Source organism: Amphibalanus amphitrite, unplaced genomic scaffold, assembly GCF_019059575.1.
Source record: "Amphibalanus amphitrite isolate SeventyFive unplaced genomic scaffold, NRLGWU_Aamphi_draft 001076F_arrow, whole genome shotgun sequence".
Classification (NCBI taxonomy): domain Eukaryota; kingdom Metazoa; phylum Arthropoda; class Thecostraca; order Balanomorpha; family Balanidae; genus Amphibalanus; species Amphibalanus amphitrite.
Window position 1 is genome coordinate 3986 of NW_024882570.1, and position 11482 is coordinate 15467.

Sequence of the window (11482 nt, forward strand, 5' to 3'; positions counted from 1 at the left end):
CCTTTTAAGATAAAATAATTATATTTCATTCGGCGCATCCCGATGAGAGAACACGATGATGGCAAAAATTATTGTGCTTTTCCTAAGTCAAAAGCTATTACCGAAAATACTTTTCATCAAAACGGTTTTTCTAGAGTTTTTGCCCTCTGTGGCCGTATTCACAATCACGGGTTAAGGGTAGGGGTAGGAGTAACGGGTAAAGGGTTATTTTTGTGACAGGAGGCTAAACCGTTGATCTTCGGTTAAACCTTGGGACAGCTTATGTGTAGAAAGAGCGTTAAAGGAGCTATCAGATGCGCTTTTACACCTTAGATGACCTCCGGTGACCTGACTTTGACTTGACCTAATAAATGATCGGTTATTTTCGTCATGATTTTTGACGTTCTTTGGATTGCCGCATACCGTGTGTCGCTACATAGCCCAGGAGCCGAATTAGAGAGGGGGCTCAAACGCCCCCCCCCCCTCATTCCGACGCTATTAGCGCCGAGCACCGGCCCGTCGCGTGTTGAAAGAGCTATTGAATGATTTTTTTCTGCTAATCGAGCCCAATTACTTCACGAACTGCGAAATATTTTATCGAATAACGTGAATACCGTTCAAGTTTAATGAAGTCCGGTTACCTGTCCTTTGGCATGAATTAAAATGACCCGGAAACTTAAGTCGTGTTTTTTTTTACTTTTCTAACGCTTTTTTCTGCTTATTGCTGTATGGTCCTGGAGCCCAATTAGAGTGGAAGGTAAAAAAAAACAGCTTCCGGCCAGGAGGAGCTGCGATCAGATCACAGTCCTTACTCGGGCTTAGGCATCGTTGTCTCCAGTAATCTGACGTTTACCACCTCCAAGTCACTCGCAGCCTTCGTTTCACCATCGCTCGCAGCGCTCACAACTCCACGGACACAGCCACGGTAACGGCACCATGTATTGTGCGGTCAGTGTTTGTACGGAGACCGAGCGAAAGCCCGCGGCCCACCGCGCGCCGTTCAGACCGGTCCACGAACCGGCGCGCGTCGCTCTCAGGAAAGCAATCCGGCCGGAGTGGCTGGAGCGACGGTCGCAGGCGGCTGCCCCAGCTGGTTAGTGACGGTGACGGCGCGGAAGGCGCGGACGGCGCGGTCCTTCAGTCGGCGGCGCGGCCGGCCGCCCGGAGCACCAGTGCGAAGGGCGGCGCTGTCCGGCGGCGCTGGCTGGCGGCGCTGGGCCGACGGGGCGATGAGCGAATGGAATCGTGGTGCGTCCGGCAGCCGGTGATGGCGGCGCTGCCCGACGCGGCTGAAGGCGGCTCCTTACATGAGCGGCTTGTTTCTGTTACGGAGAGAGAGCTCGGGTCAGTGTCAGTCAGCACGTGCGGGTGAGCGGGCGCACGAGCGACGGACAGACGTGGCGCAAAATGCGCCATAGGTGTCGTCACAGAAAAATACACAGAGTGAGGCAAAGGACTGAAAATACACAGAAGCGGCGTGGACGAGCTACGAACAGTTAGGAGAATCAAAACAAATGGACTGAATTGGGTACTGGGGTTACGTCCCCAGTTTAAAAAAGAACATGTTTTAATGTGTCTCGTGTACTGTTTATCGGAGCTATGATATAGTCCGAAAAGTATTTTACAATATCCGTTTAAATTACGGTATTTATAATCAATTTCTGATCAACACTAAATAAAAAAGAAACAAAAATGCCAATCAAAAGTGAGCCAGGCGGATTATAGCGACACGGACGACACGCGGCGTGGCTGGAGGTCTCCCCGTGACGTCGTCCGGCTCCGGCAGCTCGGCAGGGCCGCCGCTCCGGCTCCCCGCTCCGGCTCCCCGCGCTGTCCGCGCCGCCCGCCGCCGACGCGCCACTTACGACGCCGACTCCTTGTTGCCGAACTGGGCGCCAGTGTCCATGCTGAGCGCGCCGGCGCCGCCGCCGAACCCGTAGCCCTTGGGTCCGTACTTGCGGCCGTGGCACTGCTTGCAGAACAGAACCTTCTCGTGCTCGCTGCAGTTGGTCGAGTCCAGCGCCTTGTTGCACATGGCTGAAAACGCCGCGCACAGAAGTCAGAAGTGGTAAGGTATAAAAAACACGTTAATCGGTTGTGAGGTCTTTAACATTTTTTTTTTAGACCTTCCCATATGCCATCAATTGATATATGCTGATGTCTCATGTCAACCCCGTCCTGTATGTATAACAGCAGGCTGCACACTTAACAGCCCACATCATTGCTAGGTGCACTTCATAACTAACTATTCCCGCTGAATACACGCTGCAGACTTTTCGCCGTTCACTTACAGCACTTGAAGCACGTCTTGTGGTACTTGTATCCACCGGCGACCCGCTCCTCGGCCGCATATACTGACTTATCGCAAGCCGGGCACTTGGGAGTCTCGACGGGCTTGAAAGGCATGGTGGCTGCTTTTCGGGATTATCTGTAGAATAACAAAGAACGAGGGTTAGAGGAAAGATCACCAAAGTTGGTTTTGAATGGAATTATGCTGTCATTCAGTGTCATGTCGGCTGTCGCTATCCGTTCACAAAGATATAACTAAGAAAGGCTGTGACCGATATTTTCAGGGTGAAAAGCTAATTTCTTACTGCTAGAAATGCACGAATTCAGGGAAACTCCAACTATGGCCAGAACCCTAACCTCCCACTTGCGTCGGATCCATGCACCAAAGCTTGCGTTTTTGGCCACTAGTTAGCGCTGAGGGTGTACGGCGCGAGGAGCCAAATTTGGCGAGGAGTCAAGGTAATCCGGCGCGGCGCAGTGTCAGGCGCGGTGAGTCACCCTACGAGTGACCTCAGTGGCTCCGCTCCACGCAAATTCAGGTCGGTCGAGCCAGCCAGGCCCAGGCGGCAGTCGAGGCCGTGTAAAAGAGCTCCACCACTGAGGCTGGCCTGTTGTTGAGCTGATTGGCAAATGATGTATGAACAATGGCGGGAATGCCAAAATGTGGCACGTATATTGACCAGACTTTTGAGGAAACAACTATTGTTGATTTGTTGGGAGCATTGGAGACATCAATTCCAAGTTATTTGTAAACGTTTTGTCTGTTTATCCCGCGCTATAGGGGAGACCGGGGACTGGAGCTGTGTCGCTCTCGGGCTGCATCATTGCTGTAAATGTGATATTGTAATATTTTACGCAATAGCATAAGATTAGATAGTTTACATTTTGGAATGCTTATGGAAACATGTCAGTAAGGGTACCTTGTAAATATTGGCCCAGGAAATTCTGTTGCGAAACCAGAAACATCTCAAACACCGATTTTCTTCTCTTTTATAGAGCTCGTCTATAATTATGTTGAGTTATACACTGGCAACATACCACCTCACGCAACATAACTCTATGACCGTTAACTAATAATTGCACAGGGTGTCAGAGCTCGACGGGGCTGGAGGACTACTAACAAAGTGGGAAGAGAACTGAACGATGACAGCGTCACACTCTTCAGTCCGTGTTCTGCCACGGCTCGCTGGAGGGCGATACGTCACATGTGACATGTGCGCCGATGTGTCAGATGCGAACGATACGTCAGAACCAAAAGACGTGGGTTCTGATGTGTGTGAAGTTTCGAGTAATTTTCGAGGAGCAGATGTTACGTCCGAGATAGCAATGGGAGTCGGGAAAGCACAGCATTACAGGCCTTTATTAACACTTTTATCCATGCGAAATAAACGTTAATTATCCAGGGCTTGAGATCGATGCGGTATCTAATACACAAAAAGGACATGCCGTGCAGTGCCAATGGCCACACGATAATTCTTGGCATGGTACAACAATGATTCATTATCGCTCCCCAAAGTGTAATTCGTTAGGTTGTAATTGGTCCTACAATGGGGCTTGATGTAAAATGTCATCACGACTGGACTAACTGCGGTTAATCACGGAATTCTGCAGAATCTATGGGAAGGAGCGACAAATGCTATAGTGCGGACCCAAAGGAGCGATCATTGTGAGTTCCAGGATAGCGCGCTTCGCACCTGAAGTAGCGAGCATTTTGGGCCAAAAGAAAAGACTTTGTAGACCCGAATGATCAACCATTACGGATCCAAAGGATGGACTTTGCGGGCCTGAGTGATAGACCATTACGGGCCCGATAAGACGACCATTGCGGGCCCACAGGAGTGTTCAATGTGGCCCAGTCGGCGCTTTGGAACGAGCCACGGCTGTGTCCTGGATCAAACCACAGCCGCAGCCCACCTCGTGGCACCTCCCCGTCGCTGGGGTCACACTAGGGTCACAAGGGGTCACACGGGGTCACAACTATGTGCCGGTCGGTATCGGCACTGCACCGGTCGGGTTAGGCACTACACTGGGCTGCCGATCAGTCAGTCACATTTTCCACAGCTGGCACCACATAGCGGGCCGAGCTGACCGCCGGGCCGCCGGGCCGCTGCGGCTCGGTCACCTGGCGTCAGCAGAGTCGGAGGCTGTCTTCTCGTGCGAGGTCGGACGCGGACTGCGCACCCGCCTTCCAGCTCACCACCCTGTTCGACTAGCGATTCAGAAATATCGGCTGAAGTCACCAACCGAAAATAGCGCCCCGCCTCGGCCGGCCTCTGGATCGGGCTGCTCTGGCGCCGTCCGTGCCCCCCCCCCTCCACTGGCCCCCTCCCTGACCCGAAGAAATCGAGTGAGGTCACGGGGCGGAGCACGGGTCGCTCGCTGATTGAGCGGGGAGGGACGGGCCAAATCCCGTTCAGTGAAAATATTCTCGGCGTTTCAGCTGTGCCGCAGTTGGTACTTATACCAGTAATTTCCCTGATTAATGGTTCAGGGACAGAAAACGTCTAAAAATTAGGGTTATTTACATTATGGTTAAAAAAAAACATTCGGACACTGTTGCGTTGTTCTTCTGGACAGAGCTAAGCCACGTATTCGTACGAGGTTCTCATAAGCAAACACAAGATGCTCATCTCTTCTACAACGGTGAAAGTTTCCGAAAATTATATAGTGGCTTCATTACGGTGAACGTGGTGACTAGGGTGAAGAACTATCTGTCATTCGCTTCAGGAGAAATAATGTCGGATACATTTAGAAATATCTAAGTAGAATGAGTCTTGATGATGGGACAATTACAGTTGAAAACACATTTTCGCGTTGCAGGAGCCGGTGTAGGTATGTGCCTTTTATAATAGGAAAACTTCACTTAAATCAGCACGGGGAGCACGGGTCGCTCGCTCATTGAGCGGGGAGAGACGTTCCAATTCCAATTCTGGGAAATATTCTCGGCGTTTCAGCTGTGCCGCAGTTGGTACTTACACCAAGTAAAATTTTTATCATTTTATATCAGACATTACCAGTATAACGCCTTTTGGGGCGACTAGCGGAGCGAGCGAGAGGGTGGGCCTTGCACGTGCGAAATTTCGAGGGGGTACCTCCAACTGAATTGAGCACGGCACCCTACTAACCGGTCTCTAGCAATATGCCAAATTTGAGCACAATCGGCCCAGCCGTTCTCGAGATCTGGAAGCGGCACCCTGCACGTGCGCACGTGCAATATGGGTCCCAACTGACTTGTGCACGGCACGCTACTAACTGGTCCCTAACCGTGTACCAAATTTGAGCGCAATCGGTCCAGCCGTTCTCGAGATCTGGAAACGACCCCTGCACGTGCGCACGTGCAGCAGCACCCCAACTCTGGCACATGGATATGCAGTGCCTAGTGGGTGCCTACCTATATGCCAACTTTCAGCGCAATCGGCCAAGTAGTTACCGAGATATTGCAACAATTACAAAACGGACACCTCTTCGTTTTGCACGTGGCACGTGCATAAGGGGTCACCCACATGCATCGGGAATTGTCCAATACTTGGTAGAAGGAATGAAGCTACCGTACAAAAATTACCGCGCGTAAATCGGTTAAGTGGTTGCTGAGATATAAGCCTCGCAAAAGCGTCCGCACGGCCGGCCGGCCGGCCGGCCGGCCGCTCATACTCAGAAATTTCCGTTAATCTAAGGAAAGACTACGCTCGCTTCGCTCGCTCCGTAACCAGTATAACGCCTTATGGGGCGACTAACGGAGCGAGCGAAAGGGTGGGCCTTGCACGTGCGAAATTGCGAGGGGGTACCTCCAACTGACTTGTGCACGGCACCCTACTAACCGGTCTCTAGCGATGTGCCAAATTTGGGCACAATCGGCCCAGCCGTTCTCGAGATCTGGAAGCGGCACCCTGCACGTGCGCACGTGCAAAATGGGTCCCAACTGACTTGTGCACGGCACCCTACTAACCGGTCCCTAACTGTGTACCAAATTTGAGCGCAATCAGTCGAGCCGTTCTCGAGATTTGGAAAAGACCCCTGCACGTGCGCACGTGCAGCAGCACCCCAACTCTGGCACATGGATATGCAGTGCCTAGTGGGTACCTACCTACATGCCAACTTTCAGCGCAATCGGCCAAGTAGTTACCGAGATATTGCAACAATTACAAAACTGACACCTCTTCGTTTTGCACGTGGCACGTGCATAAGGGGTCACCCACATGCATCGGGAATAGTCCAATACTTGGTAGAACGAATGAAGCTACCCTACAAAAATTACCGCATCTAAATCGGTCAAGTGGTTGCTGAGATATAAGCCTCGCAAAAGAAACCCCGGAAATAACGGAAATTTACGGAATAACGGAAATTTCTGAGTATGAGCGGCCGGCCGGCCGGCCGGCCGGCCGTGGTCACGATTCTGCAACGCTTATATCTCAGCAACCACTTGACCGATTTACATGCGGTAATTTTTGTAGGGTAGCTTCATTCCTTCTACCAAGTATTGGACTATTCCTGATGCATGTGGGTGACCCCTTATGCACGTGCCACGTGCAAAACGAAGAGGTGTTCGTTTTGTAATTGTTGCAATATCTCGGTAACTACTTGGCCGATTGCGCTGAAAGTTGGCATGTAGGTAGGCACCCACTAGGCACTGCATATCCATGTGCCAGAGTTGGGGTGCTGCTGCACGTGCGCACGTGCATGGGTCGTTTCCAGATCTCGAGAACGGCTCGACCGATTGCGCCCAAATTTGGTACACAGTTAGGGACCGGTTAGTAGGGTGCCGTGCACAAGTCAGTTGGGACCCATTTTGCACGTGCGCACGTGCAGGGTGCCGCTTCCAGATCTCGAGAACGGCTGGGCCGATTGTGCCCAAATTTGGCACGTCGCTAGAGACCGGTTAGTAGGGTGCCGTGCACAAGTCAGTTGGAGGTACCCCCTCGCAATTTCGCACGTGCAAGGCCCACCCTCTCGCTCGCTCCGTTAGTCGCCCCAAAAGGCGTTATACTGGGGATTTGAAGATGTTTGATGTAAAAGAGATTTAGTGCAGATTTGGTCAAGTTTAGTGAACTCGCCAGACAACCCGTCGTGAAAACGGCTTATGTGTCAGATGGTCTCAGAATAGCCGTTTTCACGACGGCCATCTGGTACACATTTGGTGCACATCTGGTACAGACTAGGTGCAGATTTGGTCAAATCAGGTTCAGTGTGTCTCTTAGCAGCTATCAGCTAGGGTTGCACTAATTGCTTATATGCCTGCTTTGTCGTATTGTCAGAGAGCATCATCGATTAAAACACTGAAATAATTTCATAAAATGAAGATATTTACTGTAAAAGAAATTAGGTGCAGATTTGGTCAAATCAGGTGCATTCGCCGGATAGCCCGTCGTGAAAACGGCTATCATAGCAACAATGCTAGCTCAAGTCGTTTTTATGTAGAGCAGAAAACTGACAGACAGCGAACCATCCCTCCACTCCACCAGTAACAGCTAGCAGGGTTCAATAAATATGATTTAACCTAGATGTGCCAGTTAGCTGTCTCCCTCAACCACTTCCATTCAAACACCTCCCGGTGAATAACAGCCTGAGGCCAACAACCTTGACCCAGCCTGGCAGACGGCCCCACCTGGCCTGCCCCGTTACCCTGCTCCAGCCGCGTACTATTTGTAGCGTGTGCAAAAACCACGTGGCAATGTTTGGCCCTGATGCGTCGCTGATTGGACAGCTGGCCACTGACGTCAGTGATCTGGGCCCAACGATAGCCGAGCTCTCAGTGCCGCACCTCCCTAACACGTCGTGAAGAGAGCTGGTCTCGTACTATTTGTAGCGTGTGCAAAAGTCACATGGCAGTGTTTACCTCAGCGGCGTCGCTGATTGGACGACTGGTCGCTGACGTCAGCGACCTAGACCCAACAAGCCGGGGGCTCCGTGCCACACCTCCCTAACACGTTGTGAGGAGAGTCGGCCTCGTACTATTTGTAGCGTGTGCAAAAGTCACATGGCAGTGTTTTGCTCAACGGCGTCGCTGATTGGACGACTGGTCGCTGACGTCAGCGACCTAGGCCCAACCAGCCGGGAGCTCCGTGCCACACCTCCCTAACACGTTGTGAAGAGAGTTGGCCTCGTACTATTTGTAGCGTGTGCAGAAGTCACGTGGCTATGTTTTGCGGAGTATCGTCGGTTGGTGCCGGGCGGCACTAACGACGAAAAGAAGCTGAGGGGATTTAATTATTTTCTACCCGCTGAGAGGAATCAAGATTGATTCAAATAATTTTTTCCTCTCATTCACTGCTACCGAAACAGTGGTTTTTGTATAGACGACATTATGATATTACGGCAATGCTGATGCTTCGCAGTGGCTTCAACTTGTTGAACCTCACTTATCACTATAATATATAATTTGTCAAAGACACACGCATCTTCATTACAGCCCACACAACGTCTTCAGCTTATACTTTGACTAAGTATGATCAGATTGAAGTGAAAAAGTTACTGATTTCGGCTGAATATTGCGAAAGATTACTACAAGTCTGCATGAAAATTTATCGCTGTTGTTTGGAGGTCTTCCCAAATTGCATTGCCTGACATTATCCCTCGCCCTGGCAGGGCATTTTTCATAACACGGCCTGGCAGGGGGGGGGGGGGGTCGATGCGATCCCCCCCGCGATTGGCTCCTATGGAACCTAGAAACACCAAATTTGGTAGGTAGGTGGGCCCCCTGGAGTTCTCGCCCCTGTGCAAATTTGGTTGCTCTAGGTCAATATTTAGGGGGGTTTTGGGGGGTATAAATGTAAAATTTTTGCTAAAAACGTGTGAAAAGGTTTTCGCTTATAACTTTTGATCTAATTAAGATAGAGCAAAAAGAAAAGCACCAGTGAACTCAGCACGTCAAGGCGCGTCGAATGACATACTTTTTAGCTTGCTTAAGTGTACTTAAAGTTTTTCTTAAATTTTAACCCGCGCCGTGCTGGGGGGGGGGCGTTTTTACGCCCCCCCCTCAGGTTTTTCGCGAATATCTCAAAAACGGCGGCGCGCAGCGCCGCCGTTTTTGGTACACGTGTTCCTACATCATTTCCGCACATGTTGTGAAAATTTCAGACCTAGGCCGTTCAAGGTCAGGTCACCAGGTCACGTCAAGTGACCTTACCTCAGAAAAAGTTCAAAGGCTCGCTATAGCTACACCGACTGAACGATCACTTTGAAACTTTCAGCGATTGATATGAGTAACAGTATGTATAAAATGTATATCTCGGATTTTTTATATCTGTGACCTAAGGTCAGGTCAATTTTGCGACCTCTCCATTATAAGTCAATGGGAGAAAATTGAAATGCGCCTCTTTTGGACGAATATCGTTCAAAACGCTCTCAAACATCGGTTCATAGGTAAACATGACACACTGAATAGGAAAAATGCACCTGTGACCCCTCTGTGTGCCCCTGAGGTCATCTCAGGTCATGAACGGTCGCCAGCAGTTTTTTGGCTATAACTTTTGATAGAGACGTGCTAGAGCGGTGAAAACACGTCAGATGTGTTCAGCTCGACGATACGGATCGACTGATATGCAACATGACCCTTTTCGGTCAGGTCATGACCTTGACCTGAGGTCAAATTTTCAAAATGACCTTTCAAGGTCAACAAATAGTTCATTCGACGCGTCTCGACGAGAGGAACACGATGCTGGCAAAAGTAATGTCATGGCGCTTATGAGTCAAAAGTTATTGACGAAAAAACGTTTTTCGTAAAAACGGCTATTTTTGGAGTTTTTGCCCTCTGGAGGCTAAACCGTTGACCTGAGGTCAAATCTGAGAACATTACTCAGAAAGGTCTGTAAAAGGGCTATCGAATGCGCTTTTCCGCGGCGCTGTAGCTCTATCGGTTCCCGAGATAGCCGTTGGCAGTTTCCAAAATGTTGAAATAGTCAACATTTTACCTTTGGTGACCTCTGGTGACCTGACCTTTGACCTGACCCAAAAAATGACCGAAGTGTTTTCGTCCTTATTTTTGACGCTCTTTCGATTGCCGCTTACCGCGTGTCGCTACGTGGCCCAGGAGCCGAGTTAGACGGGGGGGCGTGAAAACGCCCCCCCCAGCACTCGGCGGAAAGTTCAGGCCACCAGCACGGCGCGGGTTAAGTAAACTAATAAATTAAGTTCAAGTTAACCAAATTGCATCATATCGCATATCATTCGATTCGGCTGATCACCTGGAACACAATGATACCATTTTTAAGCTCTAGCGTCATTATGTGCCAAGTTATTGGCAAAAACGTCATTTGGCCTCAGTTGACCTCATTTGACCTGACCCATGGATAAGTACACCAAACAAAGAAGCACCAAGTGACCTGCTGTTAAGTACCGTGGTTTCAAAGCACAAAAGTGATAAAAAGAAACGGATATCTCCAGTAATTTCCGAATTTAGTATTTTCCCATAGGCTTAACATTACGACGTAATGACCTCTAACTGACCTCAGGTCAGTGACCTCAGAAAACCCGAACCATATGTTATACAACTCGGTGAACTTAGCACATCCTGAAAGTTTGAAAGAAATCAGTCCAAAACTGTGAGTTGGACAGGTGCAAAAAGAAAATTGAAATTTGACCATGACCTTGTACCGGTTTTTCTGACCTGGTGACCTGACCCAAGATCACCCGGGCCTGAAATTTTTAGGTCATATGTAAAAAGGTTGCCCTATAGGCTGTACCAAATTTGGCGGCGCTGCGCGCCGCCGTTTTTACGCTATCTTCGAAAAACCTTAGGGGGGGGTCGCATCGACCCCCCTGCCAGGGCGAGGGCTATGATGCTCATTGACAAGTGTCAAGTGTAGAAGTGAAAATATACGTAAGACGAACGGATCTTTCAATTCGATGAATTTGAACGGATCTTCAAATTCAACATCGAGCGTCGACATCTCCAAAATCGACTTCGACAAAGACGTCGAGTACAATTGGAAGGTATGAATATATCGCTGTATCTTTCCAGAGCCTCTTTTGAAATATCTATGATGAGTTTGGCTATTCGATAACTGACATGCATGAATAATTTTCATCCGAGATATAGCCTGTTTAACCCTCGCCCTGGCAGGGGGGGGGGTCGATGCGACCCCCCCTAAGGTTTTTCGAAGATAGCGTAAAAACGGCGGCGCGCAGCGCCGCCAAATTTGGCACAGCCTATGGGGCAACCTTTTTACATGTGACCTGAAAATTTCAGGTCCGGGTGACCTTGGATCAGGTCACCAGG

At 49.8% G+C, this 11482-nt stretch overlaps 1 protein-coding gene across 3 annotated transcripts; it reads right to left on the reverse strand.

The window, feature by feature from the left end:
• Positions 1-903: 903 nt before the first annotated feature.
• On the reverse strand, positions 904-4528 carry LOC122369827 (muscle LIM protein 1-like). 3 transcript variants are annotated; one of them, XM_043344885.1, is made up of 4 exons: positions 4391-4528; positions 2271-2407; positions 1845-2016; positions 904-1301 (listed from the first exon to the last, which is right to left on the reverse strand). In XM_043344885.1, the coding sequence occupies exons 2-4, from the start codon at positions 2383-2385 to the stop codon at positions 1283-1285; spliced, it is 306 nt and encodes a 101-aa protein (XP_043200820.1). In that variant the 5' UTR covers positions 2386-2407; positions 4391-4528; the 3' UTR covers positions 904-1282. The 3 variants fall into 3 exon arrangements, with proteins under 3 accessions (XP_043200820.1, XP_043200822.1, XP_043200823.1); XM_043344887.1 differs by having other exon boundaries at positions 4337-4442; XM_043344888.1 differs by lacking the exon at positions 4391-4528 and adding an exon at positions 4319-4387.
• Positions 4529-11482: the final 6954 nt, after the last annotated feature.

What these genes read in the sequence shown, in the direction of transcription:
- LOC122369827 (XM_043344885.1), bottom strand. Translation starts at nt 2,385, where the DNA reads ATGCCTTTCAAGCCCGTCGAGACTCCCAAGTGCCCGGCTTGCGATAAG. An exon ending in CAAGACGTGCTTCAAGTGCT is followed by an intron (nt 2,017 to 2,270) that starts GTAAGTGAACGG and finishes CGGCGTTTTCAG; the next exon opens with CCATGTGCAACAAGGCGCTG.